This window comes from Phocoena sinus, chromosome 14 (assembly GCF_008692025.1).
Source record: "Phocoena sinus isolate mPhoSin1 chromosome 14, mPhoSin1.pri, whole genome shotgun sequence".
Taxonomy (NCBI): Eukaryota; Metazoa; Chordata; class Mammalia; order Artiodactyla; family Phocoenidae; genus Phocoena; species Phocoena sinus.
The window spans coordinates 7356496-7380983 of record NC_045776.1 but is presented as its reverse complement, the minus strand read 5'-3'; the positions used below and the strand labels follow the sequence as shown (position 1 = coordinate 7380983).

The 24488-nt window shown below is 41.7% G+C and overlaps 1 protein-coding gene and 1 pseudogene across 3 annotated transcripts in view; one reads left to right on the top strand and one right to left on the bottom strand.

Annotated features, from left to right (window-relative positions):
- RTTN (rotatin) overlaps positions 1-24488 on the bottom strand; it is a 165827-nt gene that overhangs the window by 28909 nt on the left and 112430 nt on the right. For all 3 annotated transcript variants that reach the window (XM_032603244.1, XM_032603246.1, XM_032603245.1), the window contains 6 exons: positions 18232-18337; positions 17384-17481; positions 15568-15645; positions 11597-11723; positions 9339-9541; positions 5781-6048 (listed from right to left, as the gene is read on the bottom strand). In XM_032603244.1, coding sequence (XP_032459135.1) covers positions 5781-6048; positions 9339-9541; positions 11597-11723; positions 15568-15645; positions 17384-17481; positions 18232-18337 — 880 coding nt within the window. The remainder of the gene's footprint in view (positions 1-5780; positions 6049-9338; positions 9542-11596; positions 11724-15567; positions 15646-17383; positions 17482-18231; positions 18338-24488) is intronic.
- Positions 1726-4090, top strand: LOC116739125 (annotated as a pseudogene).

The following is a 24488-nucleotide window of genomic DNA, read 5'->3' as shown; positions in this document are numbered from 1 at the left end:
TCATATCTTAGACTGGTCAGATAACCCCTTTTTACCCACCAAACAAATAAAAAGTTGGCAAAAGCAATCTTTTATAACACGTGGTATGTGGGAGAACCACCTGGAAACAAATTGTTTTCACAGCAGGCACAGAACTGTCAGGGAAGCCACGGCTGCTTAACTTTTTAGGCCCTAATTCAACAAAGGCACATTCATTTAAAGACAACGATAGAGCAGAAGTAAGCCACTACACAATGAGTTTATCAATGAGCCGTTCAATCATATCTCACATTTTCACATGCAGGAAAATAGGACTTGCTCTTATGATAAATTATAAAGACATTATACAAACATATCAATAGCATGGGCTACTATATAAAACAATAATCAAGAAATACCATATTAGTTAAGCCTTGTAAAAAAGGACTAAACATTTCAAAGGCATGTTTGTGTGTGTGTGTGAGAGAGAGAGAGAGGAAAATGTTTTTTAAAGGCGTAACAACACACAAGATACAGCCCCTCTGTGCAAAGCTGGCCAGAGGATGAAAGACTTACAAATTATCTGCAGCAGCCTACTCATGTTAAAGTACAGATGTCTAGCCCCAAGGAGATCGTCCAAGTGTTTCAGAACAATACACGAACCTATTTTACTACTTAACTGTATGGATCATTCAATTCTATCCAATTATTTTCCCTCTAAAATGTGTGATTTTAAAAACACGTTGCATTCTTAGGGGTGAAACACTTGTTATTGGGAACTCTCTCTATGCATTATCCCCACCTCAATGAATGCACCTAATGAAACTGTAACCTAGCTGAGGGTACACTCTGTGTGTCTGCTCACTGATGAATATTCACATTGCAAGTTTATTGTAGGGGCTCAAAAAATACTAGTTGGATGAAAGATTCCATAACTAAAGCAAACAAAAATGATTTCAAGTAATCTTATTTAGCATTTTTCAAGAAATTTTAAGAAATTTAAAATCTTTTACAGAAAAAAAAAAAAAGCGGCTCCATAAAGTTAACTGTGCAGCAGAGGGACAGACAGCGTGGAAGTGAGGTGTGGGTGCTGCAACTTTCTGCCGACTACCCCCTCCTGCCTCACCACCTGCTCTGCACTCCCCGCCACCTCTGTGTCATAACCTACCCAGACCCAGGCTATATATATACAACTGTTACCTGATGCAATTCATCATGTGAGGTGATGGGTGGCAGCTGGTACTCTTAGGGACCATCATCAAATGGGAGGGTGATTTCTGTGTTCTCCAGCTGAGTATCATCCAGGCATGTTTCCACACTTTTTATCAGACACTCAGAACATATAACCCATGATCTAAATAAGTTTATATAACTCCTTCAACCAGTTACTATCTCTTAACATTTTTAATAAAGTACTGTATAGGTACTGTATAATGTATGGGTCACTTAATGTAGTGTCCCCTCTGATAATGCAAGTGGATCAATTTTTTTAAAACACATTTTATTGTGAAATATAATTTGTATACAAAAAAGCATGTAAACATGTTTAAGTTTAACAAATAGGTATGAACTGAACTTGCACAGAAACATAGAAATAACCTCGAGAACAGACGTGCATTTATTTTTATTTATCTGCTCGAAATTATCTGAGTCTCCTGAATCTATGGATTAGTGTCTGACGAAAACAGTTCTTAAAATGTTTAGCTGTCCTCGCTTACATTTCCTCTCTTCTCCTCTCCTTTGAGGACTTCAATTAAACATGCAATTAGACTGTCCCAATGTATCTGCTATGTCACTTACCTTTTTTTTAAATTTTTAAACCCTTTATTCTTTTAATCCTTTCTCATCTTTTTTAGCTGTCTGTGCTGCATTCTGGATATTGTTTTTCTGATCTATCTTCTAATGCCTAAGTTTTCTCCTCCACTGCACCTAACTTGCTGCCAGACATGTAAACTGAGTGTTTAATTTTGGCTATTGAAGTTCTAGAATAGTGCTGTCTAATAGCACTTCCTACAGTGATGGAAATATTTATATGTATGTGGTCTAATAAGATAGCCAATAGCCACATGTAGCTAGAACTGAATATCTCATTTACACTTAAACACCTATCAGTGGCCAACTGAGTATCAGACTCAACAGTGAAGCTCTGCTTGGTTCTTTTTCTAAATCTTTCAATTTTTCAGTTTCCTATTCCCAGCAAATACTTTCAAGTTTGTCATTTATTTATCTAAATACTGTATAAATAAAGTCATTTCAAATCTCTGTTTTAGAATTCCAACATCTGAAATCTAGGCAGATAAGTTGGTATTTTTCCCCCTGCTATTTCTCACTCATATTGCCATTTCTCCTGACAAGCTTGGTCATCTTTAACTGTATACTGGCTGATGCTTTTGAAAAATTATTTGTGGAGGTTCCCTGAGGCCTAGTCCAAACTTGTTCTCCATCCATCAGAGGGCAGTTTGCTTCTGCTCAGCCCCCAGCGGCACTGTCAATCGAGGATCAGCTCCAACCAAGGTCATGGGACACTTGTCTATGTGTGTCTGGGGTGCAGAGCTGTGAGGGGCAGTCCGTGGTGCCCATTCTCACACTTGTTTTTCTTTTCTTTCTAGTCGCCTGCATGAGGTCTGGGGCACCAATTTAATTCTGATTCATCCTCTTCTAAGAGGTTAGTTCTTTGGGATTCCAACTCAATACCTGCAGGATGGTCCATAAGACTCCAGAGATTCCTGGCGTCTGTCCCCTCCCCTCTTGGCACTCCTGGACAAAAGCCCCAGCACACAAAGCTGGCAAATGTCCTGGGAGCTAAAGAGCCTTCTACAAACTTCTCGCCTCTCTGGGCACACACTTTCAATCAAAATTGGCCTAGAAGTTTCCCACTATGTTTTCAGTTCTTTCATTTTTTAAGGTGAATTTTAATATATTTTATCTAGCATGTTCTTGTTGTTTTCAGAGAGGAGACCTACCCTGACATGACCAGAAACAAGGAGTACTCTGGATCTGTTTAAACAGCAAAGTCAAGCCCCACTGCCCACTCTACTCCTGGCCATCTAAACTGGATGTTTGGGTGCTACTATCAGAGTTACGCAGCCTTGCTGGGAAGATTTTCAAGCTGCCTGACCCTGCCAAGCATCCCCTCTGGATCCCCAAGTGGAGACGGAGGCAGTGCCTGCGACACATCCATGTAGAAACGGCACAGTTGCTGCTTCCTACCCTGCCTTGAAGGCCCCTGATCTCACATCTGTGGGGCTGGGGAAAGCTACTTCTTTAAGCTAATGAAGGAGAGAGCACATTACTGATACAAGGAAATGTTTAAAAATAAATCCTGAGTGATCCAGCCTTTTGGCTCTCTGAGCAGCACCCCGGCAGTCAGCAGTAGCAAGCATCTTATGAAAGGCAGCAAAAAGGGAGCCAAGAAGAAAGCAGCTGACCAATTTTCTAAGAAAGATTGGTATGATGTGAAAGTACCAGCTATGTTCAATATAAGAGATATTGGGAAAATACTGGTCACGAGAACTCAAGGAACCAAAATCACATCTGATGGCCTCAAGGGTCGTGTGTTTGAAGCGAGCCCTGCTGATCTGCAGAATGATGAAGCTGCATTTAGAAAATTCAAGCTAATTACTGAGGACGTTCAGGGCAAAAACCGCCTGACCCATTTCCACGGCATGGATCTCACGCGTGACAAAATGTGCTCCATGGTCAAAAAATGGCAGACCATGATTGAAGCTCACGTTGATGTCAAGACTACCGACGGTTATTTGCTTCGTCTCTTCTGTGTGGGTTTTACTAAAAAATGTAAATCAGATTCGGGAAGACCTCTTATGCCCGGCACTAGCAAGTCCACCAGATCCACAAGAAGGTGATGGAAATCATGACCGGAGAGGAGCAGACAAATGACTTGAAAAAGGTGGTCAATAAACTGATTCCAGACAGCACTGGAAAAGACACAGAAAAGGTCCATGATGTTTTTGTTAGAAAAGTAAAAATGCTGAAGAAGCCCAAGTTTGAACTGGGAAAACTCACGGAGCTACAGGGTGAAGGTAGTAGTCCTGGAAAAGCTATTGGGGATGAGACAGGTGCTAAAGTTGAATGAGCTAATGGAAATGAGCCACCAGTCTAAGAATCTGTTTAAAATTCAGACTTTTAATGGGGACAAATAAAAGATCTTATTTGTGGAAAAATAAACACAAAACCTTGAGTGATCCAGAAATGGAAAATGCAGACTTTTCCTTCAGCTCCCTAAAGCCTGACCTTTTCCCAACTCTCTCAATAATAAAATTGCAGTTAGCAGTCCCTAAAGAAAACACTTATTCTGAGAAAGGTGAATGCTAACAGGTGATGGCAGGAAGAGGAACAGACGCCTCACACAGGCCGTCTCACTGCCCTCTGAGGTAAGGCCCTAACGTCACCCTCATTTCACAAACGTAAGGACTGAGGGAGACACAGCGAAGGAGGATGGAAACCTGGAAACAAGTCGTTGGAGCCCCCCCCAGCCCCTCCCCCATGGCAGCTACACAGAGTCAGCAGAGGGGCCACGGGAAAGGAGAGCATCGTTCATTTAGGTAAGTTAAAGGCTGGCTGAGCTTCTAAAATCTTCCCCTGCATTTCTAGCAATTCAATAATTATTATCAGAAAAATAGAATCATGACTATACACAACAGAATATAAGCAGAATCCTTTCCACTTGGAAAACTCCGCGTTTCATAGAAAAACACCCCTAAGAAAAGTTTAAGTGAAAAACATGAATGGAAAGAGAATTAATACATCTGGAGCATCTACCATGTACCACAAACAGTGCCAGGCAGTTTATGTGTTAACAACTGATTTCTACCGAAGTCAAGAAAGGAGACACCATTTTCTAGATGAAGAAAGTGGACCCGGAGAAGCCGCCCCAGGCGACGCTGCGGGAGCACACGAGGGCCTGGCATCCGGCACCAGGTACGTGGGAGACTAGAGCCCACTCTTGTCTTTTCATGATAACACAGCTCCTCATAAAACTTGAAATCACACACCCTCACAGGAACAGCACATGGCTGCACAAACAGATGTTGCCACTTCGCTCCTTCTGTTCCAAAATTTTTCTGAATCCTCACCGATCCTCGCCTCCATCTGTCCTGAGATCAGAGAATGGAGTCGCTGTGAAGCTACTGTCACCATGTGCTGTTGGGTCCTGAACTCTGCTGACTACTCAGTGTGGCTCTCAAGCTCACACACCCACTGGGCACCCACTAGTGACGGGCGTGAGTCTAGCTGCTCCAGATAAACGTGAACAAAAGAGGCAGAAACCTCTTGACGTGTAAGAGCTTATGTTCCGGTGCAGGCAGACGAGGAACGCACAGATATACACTGAAAACGCAGTGTAGCAGCTGGTGGTAGTGCTATGGGGAAACGTAAAACAGGGGAGAGGGCAGAGGGTGAGAGGGCGGGGAGGCAGGAGGAAGAGGTGGGGTTACCACGTGGACAGGCTGGTCTGGGCAGGCTCCACGGACAGGGCAGTGCCCGCTCAAAGGCGTGGAGGAGTCAGAGGACCAGGACGAGGGATGGGAGGAGGGAGGTGGGGCCCAGGCCCACCTCGGTGCCACCTCCTGGATCCAGCCTGGCTGTTGTGCGGCGACTTGTTAACCCAGGAGACTCGGTGGCAACTCAGGAGCGGGAATCACACCCGCTTCAATTCGTCCCTACAGCGGCAGCCTCCCACAGTGCCTTGAACGTGGCGCGTGACGAATAAGCACCTGGCACGTTATTTGTAAACTATCCTGTGTTTTCACCTGAATAACCACACGTATAAATGGATGCAGGTGGTGTACAGGCAGAATACTCACCATTAGCCAGGATCTTGGGCTTATTGGCAGGGCTGAAGCAAATGTTATGAAAAATAAGAAGAGGTAAATAAGGGCTGCTCTTATGCTTGAATTTGCTCATCTCTGTAAGTAAGTCTAAACAGCCATCGAGCCTCAGGATCATTTGCTGCCCATCTTCTCCAAACGATATGTTCAGGAGTAACTTCAACCAAAGAATGGTCAGATTACTGAGATGTTTATTTCCTCCTTTTGGCAATGTTAGAGACAGGAAGTTCTGTAAGAAGTTACTCTGTGGATAAAGAGAGAGAATATTATTTTCCTCTTGAGTCTTTTCATTATTTTCCTAGTCCCTCAGAGATCACGTACTAGTATTCTGCTCCTCTTTTCCCCAACTTTAATTTCTCCTTCCTCCCAATACCTTCCAAATACTCCATCTATACTGTTTCCAGGTATAAGTGAAAAGGTTAAGGAGTGCTTAAATTTTAATTTAAATTTCAAGTGCTCAAATTTCAATTCTCACTAATCCTTTCCTGATGATGGATACAGTAACTAGTCAACTCCTAGTTATTTAGGGTCGATCATTCAGTTTGGGGATTATTTCAGGCTTCCTGAGTTTTCTCTTCCTGTCTGCCTTCTGGCAATTTTGCTACCCATTTAAAGCGATCCTACAGGAAAGAAAAAGAAACAAAACCTCAGTCAGTCTTGGACACCAGTTAACAACTGTGGTAGTACCAAGGACAAGTGTTTTTTAAAAAAAACCTGTGGGTACATCTTATATTCACTCTACCCCAGCTGCTCATCGTTACAGATGATTTCTCGTGGCTACATGTCATTCTTGTAAACTTATAGATGAGAAAGCTCCATTACTTAACTGTAAGAGTCATTTCAACCTCCAAATAAAACCCCTTCTATAAAACCACACCGAACCCTGAACTATGTGAAAGACAATAACTTATTGCCTAGAATAATCTGTATGCAAACAAGGACAGAAAGCATAAAAGTATTAGATCGAGAAGCAGCCCAGGACAGCATGGGAACCACAGGCATTTGCATCAGGGCGCAGAAGTACAATCGCTTAACTTTCACAACTCTCCAGAGTAGCTCATCTTTCTTCCCGTTTAACAACCTATTCTGGCTTATTTCTTGGGTTCCCCTACACCTAAATCAAAATGTTGGCTTGAATCTATAAAATAAACTTGGCACTTTTACATAAAAGAACTGAGTACAAGAACGAAACGAGCTACAGGAACATTAGCAACACCACCCAAGCAACAGGTAAACTGCAGACCTGCATCCCACTCTGCCCTGCCCTTGCCATCACTCACATCTCTTCCCACCTCTCAGCCCAAATTAGTGCTTTTTAGATTCATCCCTTGTCTTTCCCATTCAGCTAGATTCTGCCATGATCTTGGAGATCTGGAGTTGACAACAGTGATAAAATATATGATAGTACTTTAAATTGTAAATATGCTCTGGGCAGTCCTTCTTTTTGCTGGGCCTAAAGACGTTTTTAGACGATTTCCTGCACTGGGTAGAATGCAGAGAAATATGCCATGGTAGAGAGAACAGAGGTTATTTTAGAATTGTAGCTGTACAATAGCATCAGCTACATTTTCTAGTAACTACAGATGAGTTATGGGAGGTGTAGCTGAAAGTGTCCAGGGCTCGTTATAACAATGAGCAGAGGAAGGCTCGGAGGATTCCTAATTAGAGCAGAGGAAAAATAACCTGACTGATCTGCACCTGAAATGGAAATCCGATGAAATGGAGTCCGATCACACTTATATCAAAATACGCTTAAGGGGACTTCCCCGGTGGCACAGTGGATAGGACTCTGCGCTTCCAATGCAGGGGGCCTGGGTTCGATCCCTGGTCAGGGAACTAGATCCCACACGCATGCCGCAACTAAGGAGCCCGCCTGCCGCCACTAAGAGCTGGCGCAATCAAATTAATATATATTTTTTTTAAAAAAAGGAGAAAAACAAAATATGCTTAAGTACCTTACCAAAATCATAGATTGGGGGTTGAAATATCTTAGAGATCATTTTGTTTAACCTAAAATTTTTTTGAATAAAGAAACTGAAGCTTAAAAAGAATAAGCGTCAGCTCAGTCACTCATCTGATCCAAGATTAGCATTTATATTCCACTTGGGAATTCCTACTCTGCTTCCTACCAGCGTGCTCTCCATAAGGAAGTGGCAGAAAGCACTGTCCCCCCCACCCCCGCCCAACAAAATCCAGTTGCGGATGACTTCACACACACACACACACACACACACACACACACACACACACACACAGCAAATATCCAGCCATGTGCTGAGGTGAGAGTAGTAGGTTTCTGATGTGCATGGCATGAATATTCCCACCATGGCTGATTTCAAGATACCACCAAGATGTCAGCTGGCTTGCAAAATTCCTGAAAATTAACAAAAACACTCATGAACCAGCGTGAGTTAGCTCCAACATACCACTGAGAAGATCTTTGTTTAGTAAGACTGCTATTTATTTAGAGATTGCACTCAAAGTGTGTTTGTTTTTGGAGCGGGTGGTGGCTGGGGAGATGATACAATAGAGGAAAAGGAGACTCAATTCTTATGAATGTGGTCAACTTTTGCAATTTACCTTGGCCTTCATGTAAATGAAAGGGAAGCATTCAAATTACTATGTACTAGTAAGTAACAGATAATCTGATCATATTCAAATTTTAAGGAATCTTCCAAATTAGGGATCCTGTTTACACGCACCTAAATACAGCCTAAGGGAACACGTGTACTGGGTTTGCTTAAGCCAACTGTCCCTCTTAAAGAGCCCAAGCTGAAACCAGCGGCAGGAAGTCACGTTCTGGCACAGGAGTTTCAGGGACTGAAAAGTCACCTGTGTGCCATGAAGAACTTAGGTCTAACTTGAGGAGGGGCCGTCATTTCAGAAACCATTTGACAATGTAAGTTGAACTAGAATTGTTATGCTCAATTTGGTCTGTTTTTTGTTTGTTTGTTTGTTTAAAGACCAATATATCGCTTTTATGATCTCAAATAAATGTAACACAGCTGTCTTTCTAAAACCGTCATCTTTTTTTTTCTTTTTTTTTGCGGTGCGCAGGCCTCTCACTGTCGTGGCCTCTCCTGTTGCGGAGCACAGGCTCCAGACGCGCAGGCCCAGTGGCCATGGCTCACGGACCCAGCCGCTCTGTGGCATGTGGGATCTTCCCAGACCGGGGCACGAACCCGTGTCCCTTGCATCGGCAGGCAGACTCTCAACCACTGCGCCACCAGGGAAGCCCTAAAACCATCATCTCTGAGAGAGAGAAAATACAGTCCAAAAGCTAAGAAGACAAACTAAAAGGGAATGGTGTGATCATATTCTAGCTTCTGTCACTTTTCATGTATCATCTATCAACAGGCTTTAAACAAAGTGAACCTCCTGATCCTTTTACAATCCTTTAAAATAAAATGCCTTAAAATCAGAATAATTAATCCTAGAAACTGAGTTCTAGACTTTTCACACATGTCCTCGGTTGAAAGGATTATTTTACTGAGTCTCTTTTTTAATGACAGGAAGGAGAGTTTCAGTACTCACTTTTTGAATTACCCCTTTACAGTCATGAGACAAGGCCAGGTTTGAAAGAAACGTGAAAACCATCTGCTGGACTGCAGTATTCTCGAGAGGAACCTGGGAAGCCATCTTCAGGATATACAGCATCAGGGAGCTGCCAGGGGCCCCTCGATGTGCAGTTTGAACAGGATACTGTCCGTAACTTGACCAACAGAGAGAACTGCAACCTTGAAAAACAACAGTCCATCACAACGTCGTCTCAGCTCCACGCTTTAGTTCAACAACCTGAGTGGTAAAGCATGTCTGTCTATCAAAGGACTCGGCCATTAGCCTGTGAACTGCAATGGCACTGAAGGCTGGTGCTGATATGTCTGCATCTGATCTAATGGACTGAGGGCCTAATGACTTCAATGAAGCATTTAAAAACACTGTGGTCTAATGCCTCCATTTTCCAGAAGAAAAAAATGAGGACCACGATAACCCTGGGGTGGGAGGACAGGACAAACGCCACCAGCCATGTACGCTAAATGGCATCTCGGGGCTCAGAGGTGTCAGTGACTTGCTCAAGGTCACACAGCTCACAAGCAGCGAGCACCAGCAGTAGCATCAACTGGTTTTCCAGAGTCCAGTGTTTACTCAGTAATTTAAACAACCATATGGGATTTATCAAAGGAGAAAAATAATCATAAAAGAATTAGAAATGCATTTTACTGTATTGTAACGTAAGCCTAAGGTGTGATTAGCTTGTGAAAGTCCATGCGAGGAGGCCAGCTTAAGTACAACTAGATCTGAATCAAATACATTCTGCAAAATAAACTCATAAAAGTAAACACAAATAAATAGAGTGATCTTTCCTGTATTCACACTACATAGCAGGATCCAAATACCAAGGTTTCCGTTCATGTTACACAAAACTATCACTAAATGATTCAGGTTTGCTTGGAAACAAACAAGACAGGAAAATAAAAAGGTTCTTCCTCAATTAGAACCACATTCTAATATCTGCATCAACTTTAAGTATGTAAGTAACATAGATTACAGTTTCAAAGATTTATCGTAAAGTATTGGGTTGGTCAAAAGTTCGTTTGGGTTTTTCTGTAGCATCTTATGGAACAACCCCAAACTTTTTAGCCAACCCAATATATGTTTCTTTTGCTCAGTATTTTGCAACGGATTCTTTTCTTCCCCTAAGCACACTTCCCTAAACCCTAAATTAAGGAGTGAAGGGTTGGGTAAAGAAGGATGGTGTGCAGAGACCACACTTCAGAGACCGCCGTGCCCCTCCGGTCACACTGCGAGAGGCCGTGAGCTGGGGTGGGGGGCAGTGAGAGCAGAAGTGGGGACGGGAAAGTCAACAGCAGCGGCCTGTAAACAAGGACGACGCTGCCCTGCAGTGCTCTCCATACACCACAGAGCCCGAGGCTCTGTTCCCGCCAGCTCACACGGCCAGAGGCACGCGGAGTGGGCGACAGGACAGGCGGCTCCAGGGTGGAGGAAAAAGCCACCCCCAGCACACAGCAGTGTCAAGATGGCTGTGAAGTGTTCTCAGTTCCGGTCCTTTCTCTGTCTGTCTTTTGATACCGGGAGAATCCAATTGCTACGCTGCTGACTGTTGCTAGAAGAAGCACGAGAACCTTAAACTTGCTGACTGAACCTTAAATCTGTGACCCTAAGTTTACATGGGAAATTCACACTGCCCGCAGTGCCCCCCACTTCCTTCCCCTCAAACAGCTACCTCACACATTCTCCTCTCTTCCCAAGTCACCTCCCCGCTTGCTCTGCTCTCTCTTAGTTGTTGGCCTCTAACAATGCAGGGCCCTGGGAGGCTCTCAATAAAAAGTCTGTCGTATGCAGGAATGAAAGAGGCACCCCAATGATACCAACTGTCGCCAAGCCAACCGAACCCAGAGCTACCTTTCACCACGCCAGCCTCCTGTTCTAGAATCTCTTAAAGTTTTAACCTTAACCTGTTTTTAAGGTCTTCCATCATAATTTTCACTCTCAATTTTCCTCTTAAATTCAACGTTCCGCTGCCATATAATTGCGACAGCTTCTCCCTCTCTATCCCTGAGCTGTCTAGTGACTCTTCTGTCTCATCAAACACATACTAACGTAACCGCTTGTTCTTATAATACCTGTGAGAAAGCATACCTCTAACCAACATACCCTCAAATAAGTGGAAGAAACACTTCAAAATGTATATTCATTTCTCCACTTTAACAACATTACCTAAGATTAGTATTGTAGTATATTTTTGAAAGGCAGTGTTGGGTTCCATTTACCATTTGGAAAATTTGCAGTATAGACACAAAGCAGCTGCAGGGCAGTTTGCATCAGTGAATCATCCATCAAAAGCCAAGGCCAGAGAGAGTGCAAGACAGGGACAAGATGAGCTTCCAGGGCTGCCTCCTGCAGCAGGAAGGAAACAAGGGCAGCATTAGTCTGAATAATGAAGATATAAATTAAAATCAAAGCCAAAAAACTTGTCACCAACATGATACAAAAACTGAATTGATTTTTGTTCTGATTAGAGAAAGGAATCCGATGGACAGATTCAGCACCTTGCAACCCGGACTGCCCTGACCACAAGCCTGACCAGTCTCAGAAGTCCCTGCAACACTGGGGTGACCAGGATACGCAGCTTAGGTCAGAAATGTAGAAAAACAGCTTCTGAACATGTAAATTAAGCAAGACAGTGATATCTTGCAACATTAAATAAACTCTTATAAATGCTATGATATGGTTAAGAAAAGGGATTTTCTGGTTAAGGAAACATTCTGATCAATTCTGAGTTCTCCCCTCCCCACCCCCGTGTGCATGTATATGTATATATATCTAATATGTGTAGCTAGACAGATAGATCAGAAGTAGATTACTGTTTTTAAATAAGTTGAATATGATAAACGTCAGTCAAAATATTATGCTAAATCAATAATTCTTAAGTAACTCAGTTTTTATTACAAAGATCAGCTACCGCTGGGAAAACATTATGGATAAAATATAACTATCGGCAGTAAATGCAACAATTTTTTTAATGAACAGAGTTACTAGGCAATTTGTAGACCCATGTGCACACATGTGGGCCTTCATATAATGCCCTACACAATTTTATGGAGTATCAATACTCCGTAAGAGCGGGCAAGGTTAGAGGGGGTGAATGTGCTGGTGCAGCAAGAGGTGATGAGACCGTAGCCGGGCAGGGAGGGCGGGGAAGGAGGGAGGGGAGCAAATGCGAGAGACTGAGGAGAAAGAAGAGACATGTAGAACGACGTCCAGGCTCAAGTCTACCGCAGGCGAGCCTAGCAGAGCGGCCTGTACTAATACTCCGTAAAGAGAGTGGGCGGGTTATTCCCAATGTTACTCCCCACTCTCCATAGGCTTGGAGCACAGCCCTACGACGGCCGCAGACGACCCTGCTTACTGTTTCACACAGAAGACAGACACGATGAGGTACAGGCTCCTGCTCTACTCCGCCGTTCCGCCCACACGGTTGATCTGTGTATCCCTGCACTTGCCCTTCCTGCCTGGCAGTGAGGAACAGGTGCTCTTTGGGCAGAGACTGATCCACCCATCTGTGTTCTGGAACACAGCCCCGCGTGCCTCCTCAGGGATCTTTACCCATCTATTAGTTCTTCCCTTCCTGTCTCTTTAATAACTAGGCCCCGATTTGCTCATTTCTGTTTATATTTAAGCACTTTACATGTTAGGAGTAAACATACAGACTAGCTTCCTTTGATGCTATATTCCTAAATTATAACTGCTGCTTTTCAGAACCAAGCTTCTAGGAAGAGTACTCCTAATGCTGTCATTTCCCAGCTATTATTTAATCTTCAGCTTTACTTCAATTTCTTTTCTGAACTGATGAGGCTGGTAAAATCGCTCCTACCTTTATGGCTGTCAAACCCGCAGGCACTGTGGCAACTATTAAGGGCTCTTTGTTCTCTGTCTCCATGCAGTCCCTCTATCCTAGATCACCTCCAAACTCTCTCCAGCATTCCCTTCTCAGCTGTTTTCTGTCTCCTCTCCAATAGTTATATTTTCTGAGGACATGACCTAGGCTTTCACTACATGCCCTCTTGGGAAATGTCAACAATAGTCACGGCTACAAACACCTCTATGCACTGCTAGCTCCTAAGATCCCCAGCCTGCACCACCCCTCAGAGTCCCAGAGCCGTGTAATCCGCCGACTACCAGCCATTTCCCACCCCGAGAGCCTGAAGACACTTTACACTGCGATGTGCGAACCCAATGTGAGGATCCCTCACAGCTACAGGCCGCTCTGCTAGGCTCGCCTGCGGTAGACTTGAGCCTGGACGTCGTTCTACATGTCTCTTCTTTCTCCTCAGTCTCTCGCATTTGCTCCCCTCCCTCCTTCCCCGCCCTCCCTGCCCGGCTACGGTCTCATCACCTCTTGCTGCACCAGCACATTCACCCCCTCTAACCTTGCCCGCTCTTCGTTCCATCTACCTCACAGCCCCGGTGACCTTTCCGGTATGGAAACTCCTCCGTGTCATACATATAGACAGCGGGGTGGGGTGGGCGTGGGTGACTTGGTGAATCACCACAAGAGTGACCAACAGTTAGCGATGGGAGTGTGTCACACACCTCAGGTAAGCTGGAACAGGGAAAGAAATTAAGAATCTTTGCCCCCTAGAACTATGTCTATTCTCAAGAGTAATCTAAATATTCTTCTTTGGATTTATTCCTTATTAAACAACTTGGAAATGCAGAAACACGTGACTTATGGAGAGATTACACTTTCATAGTGGGCTGATGTGTTACAAATGTGAACACTACACTTACAACCAGTACTCAGGCGAGCATCTCGGAAATCCACAGGCAGATCCTACTGGGAAAGTGTGCTGGCATGTTGCCTGAGCGAGGTGTCACAGATGCATACTAACTGCACCCAGTCACAAGGACCCTAACAAACTTAGTAAATGACGCCTTTATTTGGAGTAAAAAGTTTGTACCATTGGGAATCTTAATGAAATCTATCAATGCCTAATTCCCATCAAAATTGCTTTGAAATGTAAATTGTTAGTCATGTGTCTTGAACAAATTATTTTACACAGTTTAAGGGATATGTGTTCAAGATGTGCATTTCCTAGATATAGTATATATTTTCCAGTTTTATCACAACTAAAAACAAAAAAGGTAAGAAATTTTTTTAAAAAACAAAACTTCTGTAATTTATCTTCATCTTACTCATTTTCCATAGTAATTCTGTGTGGAAGTTAGTTCTTCAAAAGTGTCGTATCACTATGACCAAGCAAATCAAATTGTTCCAGACACTATATCCTGTATAACAGCACCAATGGCTGTGTTAAATGACAGCATCAATGCTCACAGACAGAGCAAAACAACAGAGGGGCTGCCGCAGAGCTGGGAGTGAAGAACCTCCTGGACGTCAACAGGCCCACACTCGGCAATAGCAGTAAGCGATTTCTCCTCTGAAGTGGGAGACACCCTCATCTTCTTTCCTATGGATGCAGACACCTCTACTTATCCCCTTGGACAGTTGTCTAACAACCACCTTTGAAAAAATTCTGCCTTAAGATACATACATAGCCGTGGGACTTCCCTGGTGGCACAGTGGTTAAGAATCCGCCTGCCAATGCAGGGGACATGGGTTCGAGCCCTGGTCTGGGAAGATTACCACATGCTGTGGAGCAACTAAGCCCGTGCGCCACAACTACTGAGCCCACGCTCTAGAGCCTGCGAGCCACAACTACTGAGCCCACGTGCCACAACTACTGAAGCCCGCATACCTAGAGCCCGTGCTCCGCAACAAAGAGAAGCCACCACAATGAGAAGCCCACACACTGCAACGAAGAGTAGCCTCCGCTCGCCACAACTAGAGAAAAGCCTGCGTGCAGCAACAAAGACCCAACGCAGCCAAAAAAAAAAAAAAAAAGACATACACAGCCATTCATTCCATCTTAGTCAAAAAAAAAAATAAAACAACCGAAATGGCTACCAGTAGAAAAAAAAGAGGCTCAAGTTTGCTTTAGCTGCCTTAAGTTAAAGTTTCAGTGATAAAGTTAAAACGCCAACATAAGAAATGTCATCAGGGTTGAGAAATTATGATAAGATTAGGTGCATCCATTTCTGAGAATGAACACTGAGCTTACAAACCAATCAACCATGCATCAAAAAAAAAAATTCGAAGAGTTTTCCCAAATTATCTCATATAAAATTTAAACTGTTTAATAACAGCACTATCAAAATTTTGAAAAAAAGCTCTACTTACTTTACATTCTTCATTTTGATAAAGACAATTTCTTAGGAGCTGCATGGCAATGCTTAACTCTTTAATAAAACCATCCTCCTGTTTAAACAAAAAGCAGTTGAAAAATGTGAACAACAGCGTATTCCACTTTTTACATACAGTAATTCCTTCTCCCCTGGGTCACATTACAATGCAGCTATGCTCTCACTGAGCCTGGCCACCATAGCTTTGAGGGAACTGACAGGCTAATGATCTCTGAAAGATGACCATATCTCGAGAAGCACATCCACCAAGAAAAAGCTATTTCTGTTCTATCAAGCACAGAGGAACTGAGATATATAATAAGCTCCACGTTTCATCTCGATAAAGTGAAGCAGGTACTGACTGGTTTTCAGTCATATCAGGTGTTGGCTGACACTCTCAATCATGAAGTAAAGGGCCTCTGCCTGAGAGGAAAAAGGAAAAGAGGCAAGAAAAGAAACTGACAAACATATAAGCCCCTGGACCCATGAAATTATCAAATATGGCTTTTTCTTGGTTTCTTATCAAAGGCAGCAGAAACTAGTTATTACACAGACTGCTGTAATAATGGTCTTAGATCTGTGTATATATTATATATATATATATATATAAATATAATAGATATACTTATAAACATATACACATATTCATTTTCTCGATAAGCCTGTGTGGCAGATCTTTTTAACCACAGTTATTAGTATTAACCATTGCTATTATATAAAAACTGTGTTATTTCCAATAGTCCAGATATAGAAGCAACCTAAGTGACCACTGACAGATGAATGGATTAAAAACGTGTATATATCCAATGGAATATCACTCAGACACACACACACACACACACACATAATCCTGCCATTTGCAGTGACACAGATGGACCTTGAGGGCACTATGCTAAGTTAAAGAAGTCAGACAGAGAAAGACAAATGCTGCACGATTACACCCACATGTGCAATATAAAAAACAAACCCCAAATAAATGAACCAACCAAACCAAATAAAAACAAACACGGAGATACGGAGACCAGAGCAGTGGTTACCAAAAAGGGAAGGGGTGAGGAGGAGGCAAAAAAGGGTAAAGGGAGTCAGCTCTACAGTGGCAGATGGAAACTAAACTTGGTGATGAGTATGGTGTAGCGCATACAGAAATAGCAATATAATGTTATAAACCAATGTTATCTCAGTATAAAATATAATTTTTTTAAAAACCTGTGTTACTTCAAGTTTACAGTGAAAATGCAGCTTGAACATGAGTCCAGCAGACTCAACGCTTAAAAGAGACATTCAGAAGTCACGGAAGGAAATAAACACGATTAGGAATACGAGCTCTGCCACCACCCAGATACGGGGCAAACAGTGGCTTTATCCATTATCAGTTATGTGACTGTGGTGTCATGAGTGTGCAGGGGATAATAAATATGAAATGTTTAGAATAGTGCCTACCACATAGAAAACACTTAGGAAGTTATCTCATTCCTAGTGAACCTATGAGAGATTTTCTTTTTGTAGTATAAAAATGTATCATGCACACTCCAAAATGCTTATAACAACAACATATAAATACATGAATCTCATTAAAAGATTTTCAAGTGAGAACTAAGAGACACACACACACACACACACACACACACACACACACACCCCGAACGCAAACCTGCTAATGTAGAAATCCCACTAATTTATTTGGCTGTACCTTTCTTCTAAAACAGACACTCATTTCAACCAAACATTGGTGTCATCTATAAGCACAAGGATACTGGAGGGACGGTCTCTACGTATGGCCACTCCTGCCTCCCAGAATTTGAGAATTCAGTCACCTTTTTCTTCAGTGCTGCCCTCCCAGGCCTCAGAGATTCCAGGTTCAGCTGTGCATGAACGTGCTTCATCTGCTCCACGCAACTGTCTATTAGATGGGCTGAGAGGGAAAATCCAAAACAATCAAAAGGATATTCCATTTCCAAAAAAGTTAAAACTACACATAACAAACTCTCAAAAAAATAACATTTTCTATTTCCAACCAACTTCATTTCTGCACTTTCAGTGAGACGTTAATGAATCAGAGGATAAAAACGTAAGAGAACTAAAATGCTAAAGCCCACTTGTTTTCAATTTAGTATGATACCACCCACGTCTCATTTACGTTGGAGGCGTGCAGAGTTTGTTTCAGTAGCAAAGTCACAACTCAAATTAGTGGGCTCGATGTTGCTGCTTGATGTTCTCTTTCATCTCTAAGACCTGTGTTCCCTGATTCCAGATGAGAAATTATGACACACAAGAGGGGAAATTTCTATGAAAATATAGGATCATCTAATGCAGTTGTTACTACTATCAAAAGTACGTGATTTCTTCACGTGTGCAATACGTGCTTGTAGTTAGTATTATGAAATTGAGTGATGTGCTACTTTGAAAAGCTTCTCTAATATTTAGATATAGATTCTCTGGAGTCAGAATCATTACACAAAAAATAATCTACGTGTGTAATCTTTTTATTTTAAAAGTAATGCATGTTTACTATGTTTCTGTACAGGGAAAATAAAACCTATAATTTTTTAGTGACACTAAAGTCCTTTACACTTTGAGTCCAAAGAAAATTAAAATGAACAGGCAGTAAAATATACGAATTGAAAGCATGCCATAAAAGGAGCTGATGTGCCAGGTGGCTCACCCTTCAGAGCGTGTTTCTGTGCTCTTCTACTGACGGCCAGAAGCGACATCAGTGCATTCACAGCGACTCTTTTCAGGACATCTCTGGAGGATTTTACTTCATAACACTGCAAAGAACATATATCAAACGGCCTTCGAGAAAAACTTAAGCTGGAGCAAAATGGTTGTGAATAAAAGATGCATTCCATTTAAAAGCTATGGTTAGTTTTCAACTATTCCATGAAATTCACTGGAATCTGATAAATTATTAAGATTTGAGAATGCTCTGTGTGGATAAGACTGAATAAGAAATTTATAATATGGAAACGACCAAAAATCATTCTCAAAGACTCATCATCTAAAGAAAAAAGCTACGTTTAGTACTAACACATAGCAAGTTTATACACTTAAATTCACCAGGGAATATATGAACACGTGTAATTTATTTAAAAGGGCCCTTGGAAAACTGGAATTGGAGAACTGTTATCAAATTCCTCCTGTCTTCTCCTTGAGACACATTCCCCTCCCTCAATTTCTACTCAATGCACCCCTGTATCTCAGGTGATTTGGTTCTTTCCATCTTTCATTTTATAGCAACATTAACCTATCGTGTGGCATGTTTTTCAAAAAAAAATTACTTAATTTTTTTACTCTGACATAAATGAAAAAAATCACTTGTACTTTTGAAAATGCTGATATTTTGGTATATTTCCTTTATACATTTGAATTTATGAGTTAAAAATCTTTCATTATAAAAAATTCAAGTATGTGTAAGAGTAGAAAAAACAGGATAACAAACACTCATACTCTTTTAAAACACTTTTGGCTGAAGTATTTTAAAGTAAACAGTAGATATCATAAAATGGCACACTCCAGTATACATAACCATAAACCCATTATCATGCCTAAACTACTTATCAATCATTTCTTGGAATCAGCTAATATGCAGTCAAAATTCAGATTTTCTCTTTTGTCTCAAAAACGTCTTCTCACAGTTGGCTTATTGGAATCGGGACCCAATGGAGCGTTCACATCGTATCTGTACATTATATCTCCTACGATCACCTGCCTCTTCCCCCCACCCCACCCCACCCACCAGGGTTTTTCACTGTTGTTGTTGAGAAGCTGAATAAACCAGATCAGTCATCCTACAGAATGGCTCGCATTATGGAACAGTCTGTTTGCTTCCTTGTAATGTTTTAATTTGTCTTCTCTCCTCTGTTATTTCCCATTTACTGGGTGTTTTAGCTCTAAAGGGTTGACTAGATTCAGCTGAATTTTTCATGGTAAGATTCTCATGTGGATATATGAGTACATTTTTATTACAAGTTCAAGGGGTTCATAAGCTCAAGTTGAAGAATCTAGAAGTTCTTCATTTGGTTTATAAATATTAGATATCATTCAAATTCATAACTTTTCCTTCTACCAGTAATTTAAAAATGATCCAGCCTTACAGTATTATTAAAATTAAGCTTAAATGACATAACTTTACATAAAATACAGCACAGCATAATTATACAGGTACAACTCCATTTACAATTCCAGCCCGGCCTACACTTGGCAGCATAACACTGGAGGAGCCTGCAGAGTTGGGGGGCCTCCCAGCCCTCCCACCAGGGGCAGTGATTCCATCTTAAATATCTCACTGAGGTCGCTGCCTCGAACCAGGCAGGTCCTGTCTGGCCAATGTTAGATATTAAATGGCCAGGCCAGGGATGCTTGATAAAGACCATGCTGAGTGTGACCATGAGAAAGGGGTGAAAAGGCAGTGAAGTGTTATAGGATGATGAATATCTATGGAGTATGATCATTATAGTTAACTATGAGAATCCCAATTTGTCTATAAACAAACTTCACCATTAATAGGAAAACTGCTCTCACAAACACATCCTTATTGAACTTGTACATATTAGTGATTTGAGAAAAACAAAACTGAGCTCACTGAAAAACACTACTCATCTACTATCTGTAGCAATGAGGGAAAAAAGGAGGTAAGACTTCGAGGGAAAGAGTTGTGCACACAGATGTGCCTTTTATTCTCTCGTGAAATCTCATCAAAATGAGAGAAATGGGATTAAACACACACACACGTGCACGTGCAAGTTTGGAAACTAGAAAGTCGATGGATGAATGGCCAATCCATTCGCAGGCTTGAGAATTCTAAGCGGTGAGTGAGAAAAACTGAGTATCACCCCAGTCCATACACTGAATTGACAACGGCTGAGGAAACTTAGTACCATGTACCCCGGGAAGTGAGAGTCAAGGAGGACTGTTTGAAAAATCTCTGAGAAGCAGTTACATGGGACCAGATTCTTCCCATCAGGCTCTGTGCAGCCAAGCCACTCTTCCTCCCCAATCCTTGTAAAAATCTGGAGGTTTAGTCACTGGAGAGGATGAGTTAGAAGGATTCTAAACTGGCAGAGATTTGGCACCTGTGTAGGTGAGGGTGTTCTACTGAAAACAACGAAGGATTAAGTGAAACTGTTCAAATTAAATTCTAAGAGCCCAGCTCTCTCCAACTTTGCTGCAAAACAGTTGGCAGGTGGGTTTTCAACCCCAGGCAGGAGGTCGGAAGATTCTGCTCTCGGGAATGTGACAAGCTCACCGAGACAGGGTCACAAAATGACCCAGCCAGATCCCTCCCGCACAGAGCCTGCAGCTCACCAGCGCCGCTCACAGGCTCAGAGCATCCACCTGCTTTACGTCTCGCAGTTTGAAATATAGCAGACAACCAAGATTACCAGACATCTGACAAAAGCTCCCACAGCAGGGGATAGAAAACAAAATAATGAGAGGAAAAAGAAGAAAAGAGAGATTATGTAGGAAGAAGAAAACAACAAAAGTTCCCAGCACACAGAGCCTATAAAGTGGAGGGAATGTCAATGAAGTAATTAAAAAACAGGAGTTTACAGATGAAAAGAACCCCCGAGAAAGCCCAGCACAACAGAAAAAAGAGATCCACACCTAGGTACTTCATCAGGAAAATGCAGAATATTAGGGACAAAAAAAAAATTCTAAAAACTTCCAGGAGATACCAGGAATCACAATGACTTCAGAATTCTCTACAGTAACATGAAAAGTTAAAGGAAATAGACGAATGCTTTTAAAACTCTGAAGTGAATGTTTTCCAGTCTAGCATTCTCACTTGGCTAAACTATAAATTAAATGGAAGCATGGCTAGATTTCAAAAAAGCCTCCTATGCACCTTTTCTCTGGAAGCTGCTGGAAAAGAGACTCTACCAAAAGAAGGCACGGGGCACAGAGGGTCACAGGAAAAGGCAGAGAGGTGAAGGAATTCCCCAGGAAGGAGGTGAATGGAGACCCCAGGATGACACTGGGCACCAAGCAGGTCAGAAGGAATTGGGAGTGATTTCTTCCAGAAGATGAAGCTGATATAAGTTCTGACATTTCTGAATACACTAGGAAGACATTCAGTGGCTGTCAAAGAACAAGGGGCTTTCCAGTGATAAGAGAAAACTCATCAAATGAAAAATAATACAATTACCTCTAAGGAAAAAGGAAGCTGTGCAGGAAAAGAAAGGTGAACACTGCAACATGGTTCAATTGTGTATAACGTTTTCACAGTTTAACACTACACCCTGCCTAATCCTAGTCAACGTGAAGCTATATAATACTGGGGGAATGAGAGGGGAACTCACTGCAGTTGGGCAGGTAGGTGGGACATGGAAAGAGAGTTAAAAGTCTCATTTTCCACACCAGAAAATCAACAGAGTCCAAAACTGAATAATCAAGATAAAGAAATACAAGCATGTTATTTAGAGACACAGAAGGGAAACTATAAAATAATAAGCTAGGGCTCCCCTGGTGGCGCAGTGGTTGAGAGTCCGCCTGCCGATGCAGGGGACATGGGTTCGTGCCCTGGTCTGGGAAGATCCCACATGCCGCGGAGCGGCTGGGCCCATGAGCCATGGCCGCTGGGCCTGCGCCTCTGGAGCCTGTGCTCTGCAACGGGAGAGGCCACAACAGTGAGAGGCCCGCGTACCGTGCAAAAAAAAAAAAATTAATAATAATAATAAGCTAAAGAGGTACAAGGAGTCACCTCTGAGAAGAAGGAAATGAGAGAAGGTGGCAGAAGTTCCTACTTTGGGTAAAAAACCTTACAAAACTGGCACTCTAAAATGTGTAGGTGGTAAAACTGGTATGAAAACCCAAAACTTAAAAAAAAAAAAGAAAGAAAGAAAGAGAGAACTAACCTCTAGTAAATCCACACACTTTTCAACATAGACCGAAGGCCAGAGCACAGGATTTAATTTGGTCTCCCACTTAGCTCTTACTGCAGACTGACAAGGAGCTGCAGCATCAGAGTAGGACACCCTGTAAGGGTGAGGAGCCGGGCGCAGGAGGGGAGGCTAAGATTCCACATACGACAGGTGAAGCGACAGACGACTAGCTACTGGATGATGCAGACATGCAAAACAAGAGGATACAGAGCGAAACACCATAGGCAGAAAGAAAATAAGGGGACTCAATGTAATTTGTTTAAATGTTACGCAGTTTTTGATATAACTCTTTCTATGTACTAGGTGATCTAGGCTTTTTGCTTTCTTTCCACAAGGTACTAAAGTAGAGAAAAGCCTTTTTAATTACAGTGAACATTCACTGACACAGCAGAATCTCAAATATATAACAAGTCTTCTCTCCAACAGATTTACTGTTGAATTTTACCACTCACTAAGCAGTAGTGCAAAACATAACTCCTAAAATGTGACATAAGAGTTTGCTGTTTCCTTGCATTACTATCCTTAGATATCATATCAAATAAAAAGAGTAAAAATAATCCAACATATCAGTTACAGACAAAACCTATTATAGAGACAGCTTTTACTAATCTTGTTATCTATATGTATTTGCAAATGAAACATACTGAGTATCTCACTAGAGAAGGCAAAATCTCCATTAAGTCAAATGTGTTCAATATTTTATGTTCAAAAGACAGCTAACAGTTTCTGAACCTGAAAGCACCTCAAAACAGAATTACAAAAATTATGGAAAAATAAACATACGTGATTTAAGAGATGAGTACCAAATGCAAACTTTCAACATGTACCACCTGTAGGATACTGCTGTAAAGCAGCCATTACAAAAGATTCTCTGTCAAGACATTTTAATTGAAGTTACAACAATATAATAATTTATCAGGAGATGGAAAATTTTAGAGCCAGCAGAAACTGAGCAATCATGTAATACAATCCAACCATTTGCACTGAAGAACCGAATCAGAAAAGGTTAAGTGATATGCCTACGGTCACACGTCTAATATTTTTTGAGTACAGTTTTACAGAAAATTTAAATACGCCTTTGAAGGGCAATTTCAGAATACTATTTTTTCTGATAATTTAAAGACTATAGTTTACTTTGCTTCATATAATTCCTGGCACAATTCATGGCTCACATGGATATATATTAAGAAACATATGTGATGTATTATAATGTATCGCTGCTTAATGCATTCTAACAATATTTTAATTCACATATCATCTTTATGCAGGCACTGTAAAGAAAACACAGTATCTGCAGCTTAACAAGTTCATTAATAAGTGCCCCATCTCACGTCAGGCATACGTTTTTCTCATAAACTGTCATAGGTACAATTCCTTTCTCTCCTTTGTCTTAAATTTCTGTGCCCTCCTAACAAAAGTCACATATTCATATTCTACTGTTTACATGAGCAAGAAAAGTATGATTTATTAGGAAACACGATTTAAATAACTGGTTAACATATCCATATCCACACAGATCTTATATCTTTTGTAATGTGGAAGAAATGGGGAGGAAAGTTAGCTAATCATCAGGAAAACCACTGAGATACCCTCTGTTTCCCTGAAGAGGAAAACATGTTGGCACGAGCAAAGGCCCCTCGCCCAGGAGAAGAGTGTTCTGCCAAAGCCAAAGTTGGGAAACTAGTAATGATTTCCGATCGGGGCTGGGGAAGAACTTCGGTAAAGTGTAAGTTTTAGTTTACTGCTTATAACACAGTGGTCCTTTGGTATCCACAGAGGATTGGTTCCAGGATCCCCGTGAATCCCCAAATCTGCGGAGGGTCAAGTCCCTCACATGAAATGGCGAAGTATTTGCATATCACCGAGGCACATCCTCCCATTTGCGCTAAGTCATCTCTAGATTACTTCTAATACCTACTACAATGTAAACGCTATGGAAATAGTTGCTGGGCATACAGCAAATTCAAGTTTTGCGTTTTGGAACTTTCTGAAAATTTTTTTAAAAACATTTTCAATCCACATTTGGTTGACTCCACGG